Here is a 14,602-nt window from a genome sequence, read left to right on the forward strand (position 1 = left end):
TGTGTTTGTGCCATGAAAAAAAAAAAAGGTTGAAAATCACTGCTCTAGGGGAATGTCTGCTTCAGAGATACTTCTATCCATTTTTATATGCCATACCTGAGTATAAGATCAGCCCCTGGGTATAAGTCTCTGCCCCTCCTACCAGTCTCAATGTAGCTTCTTATTTATATCCTTAGTTGTAGGACTTATGGTCAGCTAGATTTCAGGTGTTTTTGACTGATGGTTCTGTAGTCTAGCTGTAATTTTTATGTGTTTGTGGGAGGATTTGAGTATAGCATTTACCTATGCCACCATCTTGATTAGAAACTCCTAAAATTTCTGTTTTGTACTTTTTTATAGTTTCCATTTATCAGAAGAGATTCTATATATTGTCTTTTATCTCCCTAAGTGCAGTAAGAATATTTACTTTAACTCTATGTCTAATAACTCTAATATCTGAGGTCCCAATGAGTCTTTTTCTATTGTCATTTAGATAGCTTTGGTTAATTGTGTCTGTAATCTTGTGTACTTGATTGTTTTCTTATGTGTGACAATATTATATTTTATAAAACTTCAGAAATAATATGCAGCTCATGTTATATTTATTCAACCAATTTATATATTTGTCTGCTAGGCATCTAGGGTGTTAGCGCCCTGGAATTACCTTAATCCAAATTTCAAAGTCTAAAGTCTTTGTGAAAACCTGTCTATCTCCTTCACTTTCACTGTGAGGTGCAGCTTTTTCAGCATCACAATCCATGGACATTGGAGTTCATAAAGTACATATCCCCTGACAAAATTTGAATTCTAATGTCTGTCTCCCTAGCTTCCAGAGGCTGTCCAAAATTCTGCTTAGCCACTCAACAGTCCTCTCAGTAATTGTATGTGCTCAATTGGAAAAACTGGTCTTAACATCAGGCTCAACTTTCTCAACTCTTACTTTGAACCCTATATTCTTCACTATCTTGACATCTTTCTAGCACCTTCAAGATAATTTAAAAAATATATTTATCTAGCTTCACCAGATCAGCAGAAAGATTGGTTTTATTTATACATCTTCCATTTCCTTATAACTCACTATTTAGGACTTTTGGTAAACTTTTGTTGACATATACCATATATATAGAAAAGTACACAAATCATAAGTGTTCAGCTCAATAAATTTTCACAAAGTGAACAATTAACAAAATATTAACAGCACACTGAAAACTTCCCCTATGCTCCCATCTAATCAATAATACGTCCCAAGAGTAACCATTATTCTGACTTCTAACAGCATAGATTAGTTTTGCATATTTTTTTAACTTTATGTAAATGGGTTTACACAGTATATATTCTTTTGCTAGCATTGTCTGTGAGATTAATCTATACTGTTACATGTATAATATTTATTGCCATTTATGAATATGAACCCTATTTATAAATATCCACTCTACTCTTGTTGGATATTTGGGTTATTTTCAAGTTGGGGAGATTGCAAATAGTGCTACTATGAAAATTCTTGTGTCTTTTGATAAGTACATGCATGTATCTGTTGTGAATAAGGCCATTAATTCTGTATATTTTTAGTCAAAATTAAAATTTGGCACCTGGAGTGTAATGCACTCAGCAAAGTAAATGCTGCTTTGTGGGGGCCTCTTTGGAAAGACAGGTGGTCTTGCCCAAGAGACAGATCTATTCATCTCCATGCCCGTTGACATTGTGGCTAGCATATGCTTTGCCTTAAATCCCATTATTAAAAATAACTAGTAATGGCATTTTGTCAAACATCATTCCAGAAAACCTCTTATACATATAAAAGCATGTACAAATATATTTAAACACCAGTATTTCCAAGAAAAAAAGAGGTGGTAAATATGTATTTATGCTTTATCTCATGAAATCTTCTTTCTCGAGGGTCCTAGAAAGATGATAGATATTAGTAGCTGAAAGGAGGGGAAATCAAGAGATGAACTGTTTCCCTGTACTCTATCTAGATAAGAAGTATAAATAAAAATACTTGCTCCAGGAAATTAGAGAAAGATAAATTTCAGCAAAGTAAAATGCATTTTTGTTTGGATTTCAGCATTCACATAGAGAAAAACGAATGACAAATCAGGAGTTCTGGGGTGAAAGGAGAATTTGGAGACCATGGCTCATCGGTGACATGTATCTCAGGTGACCAAGAATTGTGGAGAGGTTTTTGTTCTTTTGTTTGTTTGTTTTTAGTTCATCCATCAGCTCTCTATTGACCTTAAACATGTTTGTAGCCAAGGGAAGAAGGAAGACACTACTCTCATTGCGTGCAAGTTGGTGTAAGAGTGAACATTGCACTCAGGGTGTGGTCAGGGAGGGGTTGGGGACAGATACCTGAAGAGGCAGAGTCAACTTTCCTGACACCTCCAGGCTACCTGCCAGCTCATTTTAGTTTTCTAAATGATGCATTGTGTTGGGCGAATGCAGATGCTGGAATCTGGAAGTGAGCGGTGAGAATCCTTTGACAGAGTCTTACAACCCAGCATTAAGCATTTACCAGCCCTTTTCTGTTAGATTGTTTGCCCTCTGTAGGAGGCAACACAACACAAAAGTAAGGAAGAAAACCATACAGGATTTTTTAGTAGAAACTGAATCGAGTTTTCCTTCAAGGAACTGTGGAACCTGAATCGGTCACAAGAGGGTGGTAGAGACAAGCGCAAAATCAGAACCTGTTTATCCACTCCTGTCTTGTCTTTAGAAAAGCATTACTTAATCCCAATCCTTTCTGGTTCTGAGGAAGTAACTGCAATGTTTATGGAGCAGAAATGAGGTGTAGAACAGAAAAATAGGAATTTGAGGAGAGAGCTATAGTTCAAGGGAATAGGTAGGGGCAGGGGAATAGAAAAGAAGGCATTTGTGGGGGAGGAGAAGGATGGTGACAGTGGCTGGGGAGCATGGTGGAAAGTGTGCCTAAAATGAATGGGAGATATTTGAAAGCTAGATTTCTCACTCTGGAGAGAGAGAGAACACTTATGTACATCTGCCAATCTCTAGTCTGTCTTGTCTGTCTACCAGTAGACATAGATCTAGGCAAAGAAGGAAGAAAATTGCTCCATACAGTGTCATATTCTGGACAAATGTCTTAGTCTGAATACAGAATCTAAAAAGAAATCATTTCTCTCTCTCTCAGCCTTTGTTCTCTCTATTCACTTCGGTGCATGGAAAATGAAATGTGGTACCTCTGAGGAAAAAAAAAATGAGAACAAGCTTAAGAGAGTTAAAATCCAGAGTAGAAACATTTGAAAACTAACAGCCTAAATGGAAAAAGAGAGATAGTAATATCCTTGTAACATGAGTTTTGATATGCATATCTGTGGATTCCAAGTTAAGAGATCTATATATTTCCATTGCCCCTAGTACCATGATGTTAGATAGAAGTTTAGTGTAATTTGTGTCCAGGAAGAAAAGGTAAAAAAACTTCCTTCCTAGAACATCAGAATTAGATGGCTTATTCATGAGTGGGAACATTCTGTAACTTGTCACAGATATGGGATATGCTGAAATTAGTTATTTAGTAAAAATATGTCTGGAGATCAGAGCTAGAAGTTGCTAGTGTAACACCTGCTAATCAGGGGAGGGGGCAATTACTGTAAGGAAGAACATAAGAATAGAGGGCTTTAGACAGGAGTGAAGACAGCTAAGGGCTTTGGACTTCAGTCAAAGATACGGGAATAACCCACTCCTGAAAGTGAAGCTGAAATAACCTGGGAGCAGTAAAACCCAAGGCCTCCCCAAAACGATATAGTTCCAACAAAGAAAAATCACTATTTGCCAATGAAAATGGTGACTTGTGATGCTTAATATAATACAAATGTCACTTATATTCCTGGCCTTCCCCAGGGTCCTTTCATTCAGGAAAAAAGGTTGGCTCAGCCCGAGGATGCTGGTTTTTCACTTAGCCACAATATCAATAGTCATTTGGCCAGCCTCTCCATTGTTGGAAACACAATCCCCATTTCTGACCCCACTGTTAAGGGAGCTTTATGTGCCCCGGATAACGTGCATGCCAGTGTGGCAAATCGGGGCCAGATTAAGATGTACCCCAATCAAATGAGTCAGGAAACTGTGTCACATTGCTGCAACTCATTTCTGCAGCAGGCCGGATTAAATTTGTTAATAAGCATGACAGTTATTAATAACATGCTTGCCAAGTCCGTTTCAGACCTGAGGTTTCCTTTGATATCAGAGGGAAGTGGATGTGCAGAGGTTCAGGTTTTGAAACCATTGATGGGTTTCTCTGAAAAGCCAGTCTTGGCAGGGGAACTGCTGCTCTCATTCACGTCCCTCTTTATCAACAACGGAAATGAACAGGTTCTCCTGGACACCCCTGCATCTTAAATGGCCATCGCAAACAGAACGGGACTGAACCTACGCAAAGCCCATTTGATGAACACACACTTGTGTTCTCATTCAAAGATTCTGCAGTGGGTGCTATCGAAGATCCAGCCTCAGCCAAGAACCACATCATGGGGTGAAAGTAACACTTGTTAAATTGAAGACCACACTCTTATTGGCTGGGCAAGGGTTCCCACAGAGCTTTGAGTAACCTCTTGGTGTTGCAGCCTACAGGCGATGTGTATTGTAAATGACTCCCCTATTCCTGTGGTAAAGGGCTCTTTCAGCTGCCAGCTGTGAATAAAGCATCATGAGGGATGCTTGCCTGTGGTGGTCGCCCTGTCTAAGCCGGACTGTTCTGTGGATACCAGACGCTTAACGGAGCTTGTGCTGAAAATGCATTTGTTGCTGCATAGGTTGAATTCTTTTTTGTTCACTCTTTCTTCTACACCAGCTGATGGATGGTGAAGCTCTTCATCAGAAGAGTACACTCCCTTTCTCTGTGCTGCACGGACTTAACCTCATCCACCCAAGTCCACATTTGTATGTTTCATCAATAAACTTGTGTGCTTTCACTGACAAAAATGACACATGGTGGTTGTCCTTGAGGTGACAGTCTGCATGCAGACAAAGACAAAACTACAGGATAAATGCTAACTCAGTGGGCGGGGCAGGGGAGGGAGGGAGGCATTCACTCTGGCAAATGCTCACTTATCAGTGCTCACAGGAGGCAGGGGTAGAGGTGGGCTACAGTGTTCAGGATGAACCTCAGCAAGGGGTTGGGGCTGGGAGCAGGGGGACTTGGTGGAACTAGGATAAAATGTTGGAGGGGCTAAAAGAGACAATGCTCGTGAAGCAGGCAGCACAGTGCCTGTCACACAGAGCAAGAAATCCCTCAGTGATGGCGTCTTTCCTTGACTACTACTGCCTTGGAGAGGAATGTCAGTATCCTTGCATCTGTCTACACATCCTTGGGGGCCACTGGGAAACACATCCCTGCACACTTAATGGACGGTTGTGGCAATAACGGTTTCCACTTGCTGAGGGCCCACTTTGCGTGTTTCTCTGTCTTCTGGAAAGCAGTTGTTAAACCTACTTCCAGGCCCTCTCCCTTCCTTGGGATCCCGTGACCAAATCCTTGACAGAGTGAGAAGGGTTGGTCACTGCTTCTCTTGGTGGAACTACCTTTCTGCACCATCCCTGGTACATTCAGTGGGATCCAGGACGAGGAGAATGGAGTTCTCCACAAACTTCCCATGGGGGTTGTAGGGCAGGTGCTGAGGGTGCTTGGAATGGCTGTGGCTGCTCCACTGATCGGGACACACTTCCTCCCCTCCACTCAAGTTCCAGACACCCTGTGGAGGAAAGGCAGAGCCCAGCCCTACCCTTGAACCGCTCCAAGAAAAGGAGCAACTCACTTCCAGGCCTGTGAGAACAAGCCTTAGATCCTGCGTCACCAAAGCCAGGTTCCCTGCATGTTTTGCATACGTCAAACAGCGGTCCTGTTCCTCAGAGCTCTGGCCAGCTCAGCGGACAAGAAGCTTCCTTTGCACAACACTGCTTCTGTGCCCAGGGCATGCACTCTCCTGCTCTCCTGGGACGCAGCTCTGGGCCACTGGGCCCCAGGCATGAGTGCCCTCCCAGTGCTCGACCCCCTGACTATTCTCTGCCACAGAGAGCATGGTTTAATTTTAGTTTCTTTCCTGTCTTCCAGAGCTTGGGTTGCCGTGGGCTACAACTCTCTGGCTTGTACCCATTGCCCTATGTATGCTTCATGCTGTCTGGTGGGCACTGGTGCCTGCCAGGTCCCTGGGCCATCTTGGATCCTCCTACAGAGTGGGGATGCTACTCCTTCCCAGGTCCTGGCACCTTGGACAGCTGGCACATGACTTGAGATTGCAGCGATACCATGCCCCCAACAAGGATCATCCTCCTGGGGCTTTTTTGCTGGCTCTGAGACCCTGCCTTATTTCCTAAGAGCTGCTAATGTGACCACCTTTTTCTCCCAAGCAAGCCAAGCCTCAGGTGGGCTGGGCAACCTGTTTTCCACATCGGACTGCCCTGCAGACAGCTCCCGCAGCCACTTGTCCCGGTGCTGTCCGCTTGGCCCATGCTGTCTTCAGTGACACCTTACTACCCAGCCCCTTTCATGTCAGCACAAAGACAGGGATTTCTCCTTCCTCCTGCCTCAGCGTCCCAAATTAATACGTGCCTCCCTATTCCTCTGCACTCTGTCAAATCCCCCTTTGTGTTCTGCCTCAAGCAGTCGTTCCCCATCCCTGAGACAGGCACTTGGAGCTTGTAGGCCACAACTAACTCTCAAAGCAGGGAGGGCCTCAGCGCCTGTCTGCATTGGCCTGGCTCCATGCTGTGGTGCTGGCCCAAGTCAAGAGCCTCCTCTCCATTTTCTGGCACTGTCCTAAAAGAAGAATCTCCCTGTGTGTGGAAGCGCAGGCCTCTGGTCTACCCTTCATCCCTTGGTGGGATGCTGTGCCGGGGCAGGAACCGGGCAGGAACCCAGTTCCCAGTGGATTCTGCCTGGCGACATGGAGGGCAGTCGGGAGCATGTGTGCCGGTCCGGGTCCGATTAAGATATTCAGAGGGGATGAGCACTGGAAGAAAGACGATGGTGCTGCCTCTCATACTGAATCCAACATGAAACAGCAAGAGACCTCCAAGCACAGAATGGGCCTACCTACTTGCCTGCTGCAACTAACAGATTCTTTCTGGGTTTCCCAGTGGTGAACACTTGACATGATCACCAAAGCTTGAGCTTGTCACACTCTGTGGGGAAGCAGCTTGTCCCCATGGGGCTGCCCCAGCCTCAGCTGTCTCTTGTGTACATTTGGAGCTTCTGCCACAGACTGCCTTTTAATCGCAGAAAGGGCCTTGTTGTTCTTATCCATCTGTTATTATGTCTACATTTGCTGCCTGTAGATAACTCATTAATTCCCAGTGCCCTCCCCAGCCTGCAGCCTCTCCTGGACATTCTGGGTTTTACATCCCCCCGCCCACCGCCTTAAATGTGGGCAAGGTTGCGGACATCTGCTTCCAAGCTCATCTATCCAGTCTCAAACTCTGCATCTTCACTGTGGCCCTGTGTGCCACTCTGAGCACAGTTCCAACCACAGTCCCCTCACTTTGCAGTGCCACTCGTGGACAGGCGCAGCCCTCATCAAGTCAGTCTCAAAGCTGCCATATCGCCATGTGGCTGAGAGTGACAGCTGTGTGGAGGACTGTCTCCCTGACCCCTTCCAGGGACCACTGATTGGTCTAAGATCCAGGTGGGCGCCACTCCAAAGTCCAGCACAGTCTTGCAGAGGATTGGCCAGTCCCTTGTCTGCTACACATGCTGCATGCACCACCTCACTCTCTGTCACTTCCCTCCATTCGCTGGCAGGTAGTTGATTTCTTTTCCTAAATGGATAACCAATTAACCCAGCGTCGTTTATCACTCACTGCATTCTCCTGCTGCAGAGTGACACATTCTGAGATCCTCATGTACCCAGCTGAGCACCCCTTCTGTGGCCTCCTGGTGTTGAAGTTCCCCCTGAGACACAACCCTTTCTTCCAGGAACCTCTAGCTTAGGAACCTCAGGCCCCCATGTGGTCTATGGTGGGTGGGTGGTGTGTGTTGGTGTGGAGGGGTGTGTTGGTGCTTGTGAGCAGGCCTCTGTCTCAGGTTCCTTCTCAGGACACATTCTGGCCCACAGGAAACTTAGAAATCCTCACCATGCCTGTTTAGCACCGTTGGAAACTGGGGACTGGTTTCTTCCCTCACCACAATTACTTTATTTGTGTGAGAGAAAAGCAAGTTGTTTTTTCCTCTATGCGTAAACTTGCTGCCTGACCTGTGATGGCACAGTCGATAAAGCGTTACCTGGAAGGCTTTGAGGTCACCGGTTTGAAGCCCTGGTCTGGCCTGTTCAAGGCACACATGGGACTTGATGCCTCCTGCTCCTCCTCCCTTGTCTCTCTCTCTGTCTTTCTCTAAAATTAATAAATAAAGTCCTTAAAAATTAAACTTGCTATCCATATGGTTGGGATTCATTGGCCACATTTGAAATATAGTTATTGTCATGCAGCGGTTTCTCTCAACCTTTCGTTTGATTGCTTCTTTCTTTTTTTTTTTTTTTCTTTTAGTGATAGAGTTGATCAGTCTGGAATTTTAAGTTTTCTGTTTTGTGAATATTATTGTAAATATTATATATGCCATTTAATTATTTATTACAACAAATTATTCTACATTTTGTAATATCATCTTTTTTTTTGTAAAGATTCACAGAACAGGGTATAGCTTTTTTTGACTCCTGGCATATATACTGGGTATGCATTGGGAAAAGTGTACATATTGGGAAAAAGTGAATAATGACTCTTTTTTTTGTGCCTTATGAATTTTGTACATATTTATATACATAGTTCTTATTCCATAATAAATGTTATAAAAACTGATCATTTCTGGTTTGTGTAAAAGCTATTAATGTAACATTGCTTTTGTACAGTCAAGCTTCTTGGTTAAACCTTGTTATTAATTTTATTATCTTGCTTTTTTTCCTTTCTGGCTTTTTATGTATACAAACATAGTTTACAAATTATGACAGTTTTATCTTTTTCAATTCAGTATTTTATACTTTGTTTCTTTTTCTTATCTCATTGCACTGTCAGGGACCTCTAGAACATCAGTATTGATTATACAGTGCATACTTACTTTGTCTTGTTGCTGATTTTAATGGTCAATGTTTCAGCTTACTGGAAGGTTGATGTTTCCTGTAAGTTTTTGAATAAATACATCATATATTTATATAACAGAACTTATAAAACAGTAAAAATGAATGAACTAGATCTCTATATAGCAGTCTAGACAATTCTCAAAAACTTAATGTTTAGTGAAATAAGCAACTTGTAAAAAGATACACTATAATGCCATTTATATAATTTTAAACATATGAAGCAATACTATATATTATTTTGGATACATATCTTTATAGCCAAGTTAAAAATAGGTACTGAAAAATACATATTCATTTTATTATTATATCAATTGCCTTCAGGAAGGGATGGAGTCAAATGTGATACTAACAATATATCGTATGTAGCCTAACTTTGTCTTCTAATAAAAACATTTTAAGTCAATACAGAAATGTGTTAATGTTTGGTTTTTTCTTTTTTTAATGTTTGTTGTTAATTATGGATGATTTATACATAAATCCTCATCATTTTTATTTTATTTTTTTTAGTGAAAAAGAAATGTGTTTTGTGTGCCCAGTACATTCAGTAAATAAGGACCCTCACTTAAATATATCCTCAAGAAATTTTAGAATATTGAGAATGAAAAGGAGACTCTAAAATCTTTTGAGTATAGGGGGAAAGTCATCTACAAATCAGATTGGCATCAAATTTCTTATTCATAATACTGGATTCTAAGTGTCAACATATAAATGTTCTAAAATCCTTAAAAAGTATGCTTTTCTCTAGTATTCTATCTCTAAACATACTATCAAGCAAGTCTGTGGCAACAATAAAGGTGTTTTCAAGACTTAAGGTATTTGGTAAGTTTACTTTCTGTGAACCTTATCATAAGAAGTTATTTGAACATGTACTCCAACAAAAAAAGGTAGTAATCACAACAAAGGTAAGAATGGAATCAAGCAATTATTATCTCAACTGGAGAAAGCAATAAAGATTGGTTTTAAGATGACAGCTAAACAACAGGTTTGGCTGACCAGACCAAAGTGGAACAAGATGACAGAAGATTTGGAATAGCGGTGAACTCTGAACAAAAGTCGTCTGGGTAAAATCAATTGAGAAGTTAGAAAAATTAAAGGAAAATAAGAGAAGAAAGACAATTAGAAGATCTTCTAAGAAAATATTATAATAACGGTTCTCAGTGAGTCATACTTCTTGTATTCATACCATTGTGTAGTTCCCTCCCACACTGATTGTGGGCTGGCCATGTGCTTTGCTTTGGCCAATTTAAGCATTAGCAAACATGACTCATGAAGAGGTTTGAACAGCACATTTTCAGTGGGCATGCACTCTTTCTGCTCTAAAATCACCATGTGGATGAAAAGAGAAAAAGCAGAAGGAAAGAAATATAAATATGTATAAGTATTGAATCATTATTTGTAATTAATATCAAGGAAAAATGGAGAAAAGAACCAAAATCTCCACACCTGGGGGACTGACTAAATAATTGTCATATTTATGCAATAAAATACTGTTCATCTATGAACTAAAAAACAAAAATTTTCTGTAGTGATATAGAAGGATTGTTAAGATTATTATGAATGTGGGGAAATAAATAAATAAATAAATATAAAATTTTTTAGTAATGTTGTACAAGAAACTAATAACATTTCCTCTGGTGGAGGCAACTAGGTTGTGGCAACAGAGAGGTGAAAGGGAGATTTTCAATGTATACTCTTTGTTATCTTTTAAATTATGAACCACTACGAAGTCACCTTATTTATTTATTTATTTTTGTATTTTCCGAAATGAGAAGCGGGGGTGGGGTCAGGGTGAGGTGGAGTCAGACAGACAGACTCCTGCAACATGTGCCCAACCGGGATCCACCCAGTATGCCCACCAGGGGGCGATGCTATGCCCATCTGGGGCGATGCTCCTCTGCAATCAGAACCATTCTAGCACCTGAGGTGGAGGCCATGGAGCCATCCTCAGTGCTTGGGCCAACTTTGCTCCAATGGAGCCTTGGCTGCAGGAGGGGAAAAAAGAGATAGAGAGGAAGGAGAGGGGTAAGAGTGGAGAAGCAGATGGGCGCTTCTCCCGTGTGCCCTAGCTGGGAATCAAACCTGGGATTTCCACACGCCAGGGTGATGGTCTACCACTGAGCCAATGTCACTTATTTTTTTAAATAAATTAAATTTAAATTTAAAATGTTTACTATAATCTCATGTACTCTTGTTCATCAATGTCACCCCCTTAAATTTAATTTTTAAATAAAAATTAAATTAAAACAAAATGTAAAGAATTAGTTGACCTCTCCTTGCTCAGCCTTGTGGATGTCATGTTATGTGAAATGCCTGATATAGTATTTGTAAAATCTCCTATCCCAACGTAAATCTCGCTTTCATCTGGTCCTCCTAAAGACTAAAACATAAAGGGCAGTGTTCACTGGACCCCCTGTGTCCCTGCCAAATTTTAACCCTGAACTGGTGTAGCCCCTTTACCATTTAACAGGAACAATGTTATAAAACTATTGAACCAAACTATACAATCCCCCTTGTAAATAATGTTCTTGTATAACCCATTTACCATTGACTAAGTAATTAGGATGATAACCTCACACAAAGAGAAGCAAACTACTGCCTGTACCTGGCTCAAACAACTTAGAGTTCTGAAAGCTAATTTTAAAAGTGTAGAGCTATCAATTTAGAGTTTTCCTAAATTCCAAACATTCTCATCCTATATCAGGAATCAGGCCTGGAAGACTCCGAACATAGACATTTCCTGCAAGCTATAACTATTGAAAACTTAGGACTTTAAGGAAGTGCTCACTAGAGAGATACTTGAGGGAGGAAGAGAGGGCAGAAGAAGGAAGAAAAGCTAACCATATGTCTTCTGGATCAAATCAGTCCCTGAGTTGAAAACCTGGAGGGGGTGGGTGTTAGATGAGCAGATAATATATCAGAAAATCTGAGAATACAGGTTAGTTTCTAACTTCTCCATGTACAAACTTCAAAATTTGAGGGATCCAACATGGGACAGCCTAAGTAGCAAGGTAGAAAAGTCTGAGAGAAAAGACTGGTGAGAATATTCCTTATCAGTTTCCTGACCTCCTCATGCCCTCCCCAATTGAGAAAGTCATCAAATTTATCTACTACCCAATTTAAAGGCCTCAATAATAATAAAAAAAATACAGAATTCTAAATATATATTTACACATTAACAATCGGTCTTTGTAAGATGAAAATATTTATTTAAAGAGAGATTGTGTGCAATGGTTATTTAGGGGCATATTTGTGGCAAAAACTTGAGCCATAAGACTGCCTTTCCTTCCTTCAAAGCATCCCATATCCACATATCCAAGAACATATAACAGTAGAACTCTGATGGCTAGACATCATAAAGAGCTTGACAGGGTAAAAGAAACAAGATTGACTAAACTGGAAGAACCAGTTTTAATTACTCCACTACTAGGTGAAAGGGCAAAAGAAAATACAAAAGTAAAATGAAAGAAATGAAAGAGACTAGAAGGAGAGTTCTGGAAAGGACCATTAATGCTATGCCCTATTTTGTGAATCTTTACAAAGGAAACAGATGATATTACAAAATGTAGAATAATTTGTTGTAATAAATAATTAAATGGCATATATAATATTTACAATAATATTCACAAAACAGAAAACTTAAAATTCCAGACTGATCAACTCTATCACTAAAAGAAAAAAAAAAAAAAAGAAAGAAGCAATCAAACGAAAGGTTGAGAGAAACCGCTGCATGACAATAACTATATTTCAAATGTGGCCAATGAATCCCAACCATATGGATAGCAAGTTTAATTTTTAAGGACTTTATTTATTAATTTTAGAGAAAGACAGAGAGAGAGACAAGGGAGGAGGAGCAGGAGGCATCAAGTCCCATGTGTGCCTTGAACAGGCCAGACCAGGGCTTCAAACCGGTGACCTCAAAGCCTTCCAGGTAACGCTTTATCGACTGTGCCATCACAGGTCAGGCAGCAAGTTTACGCATAGAGGAAAAAACAACTTGCTTTTCTCTCACACAAATAAAGTAATTGTGGTGAGGGAAGAAACCAGTCCCCAGTTTCCAACGGTGCTAAACAGGCATGGTGAGGATTTCTAAGTTTCCTGTGGGCCAGAATGTGTCCTGAGAAGGAACCTGAGACAGAGGCCTGCTCACAAGCACCAACACACCCCTCCACACCAACACACACCACCCACCCACCATAGACCACATGGGGGCCTGAGGTTCCTAAGCTAGAGGTTCCTGGAAGAAAGGGTTGTGTCTCAGGGGGAACTTCAACACCAGGAGGCCACAGAAGGGGTGCTCAGCTGGGTACATGAGGATCTCAGAATGTGTCACTCTGCAGCAGGAGAATGCAGTGAGTGATAAACGACGCTGGGTTAATTGGTTATCCATTTAGGAAAAGAAATCAACTACCTGCCAGCGAATGGAGGGAAGTGACAGAGAGTGAGGTGGTGCATGCAGCATGTGTAGCAGACAAGGGACTGGCCAATCCTCTGCAAGACTGTGCTGGACTTTGGAGTGGCGCCCACCTGGATCTTAGACCAATCAGTGGTCCCTGGAAGGGGTCAGGGAGACAGTCCTCCACACAGCTGTCACTCTCAGCCACATGGCGATATGGCAGCTTTGAGACTGACTTGATGAGGGCTGCGCCTGTCCACGAGTGGCACTGCAAAGTGAGGGGACTGTGGTTGGAACTGTGCTCAGAGTGGCACACAGGGCCACAGTGAAGATGCAGAGTTTGAGACTGGATAGATGAGCTTGGAAGCAGATGTCCGCAACCTTGCCCACATTTAAGGCGGTGGGCGGGGGGATGTAAAACCCAGAATGTCCAGGAGAGGCTGCAGGCTGGGGAGGGCACTGGGAATTAATGAGTTATCTACAGGCAGCAAATGTAGACATAATAACAGATGGATAAGAACAACAAGGCCCTTTCTGCGATTAAAAGGCAGTCTGTGGCAGAAGCTCCAAATGTACACAAGAGACAGCTGAGGCTGGGGCAGCCCCATGGGGACAAGCTGCTTCCCCACAGAGTGTGACAAGCTCAAGCTTTGGTGATCATGTCAAGTGTTCACCACTGGGAAACCCAGAAAGAATCTGTTAGTTGCAGCAGGCAAGTAGGTAGGCCCATTCTGTGCTTGGAGGTCTCTTGCTGTTTCATGTTGGATTCAGTATGAGAGGCAGCACCATCGTCTTTCTTCCAGTGCTCATCCCCTCTGAATATCTTAATCGGACCCGGACCGGCACACATGCTCCCGACTGCCCTCCATGTCGCCAGGCAGAATCCACTGGGAACTGGGTTCCTGCCCGGTTCCTGCCCCGGCACAGCATCCCACCAAGGGATGAAGGGTAGACCAGAGGCCTGCGCTTCCACACACAGGGAGATTCTTCTTTTAGGACAGTGCCAGAAAATGGAGAGGAGGCTCTTGACTTGGGCCAGCACCACAGCATGGAGCCAGGCCAATGCAGACAGGCGCTGAGGCCCTCCCTGCTTTGAGAGTTAGTTGTGGCCTACAAGCTCCAAGTGCCTGTCTCAGGGATGGGGAACGAC

The 14,602-nt window shown here is 42.2% G+C and overlaps 1 protein-coding gene across 1 annotated transcript; it reads left to right on the forward strand.

Moving 5' to 3' along the window:
* Window positions 1–2,415: 2,415 nt before the first annotated feature.
* On the forward strand, window positions 2,416–4,899 carry LOC136317672 (protein ARMCX6-like). Its single transcript, XM_066250466.1, has 3 exons — window positions 2,416–2,444; window positions 2,527–2,545; window positions 3,835–4,899. Exons 1-3 carry the CDS (start codon window positions 2,416–2,418, stop codon window positions 4,330–4,332), a joined length of 546 nt encoding a protein of 181 aa, XP_066106563.1. The 3' UTR covers window positions 4,333–4,899.
* The last annotated feature ends 9,703 nt before the right edge of the window (window positions 4,900–14,602 follow it).

Source organism: Saccopteryx bilineata, chromosome X (assembly GCF_036850765.1).
Source record: "Saccopteryx bilineata isolate mSacBil1 chromosome X, mSacBil1_pri_phased_curated, whole genome shotgun sequence".
NCBI classification, from domain to species: Eukaryota; Metazoa; Chordata; class Mammalia; order Chiroptera; family Emballonuridae; genus Saccopteryx; species Saccopteryx bilineata.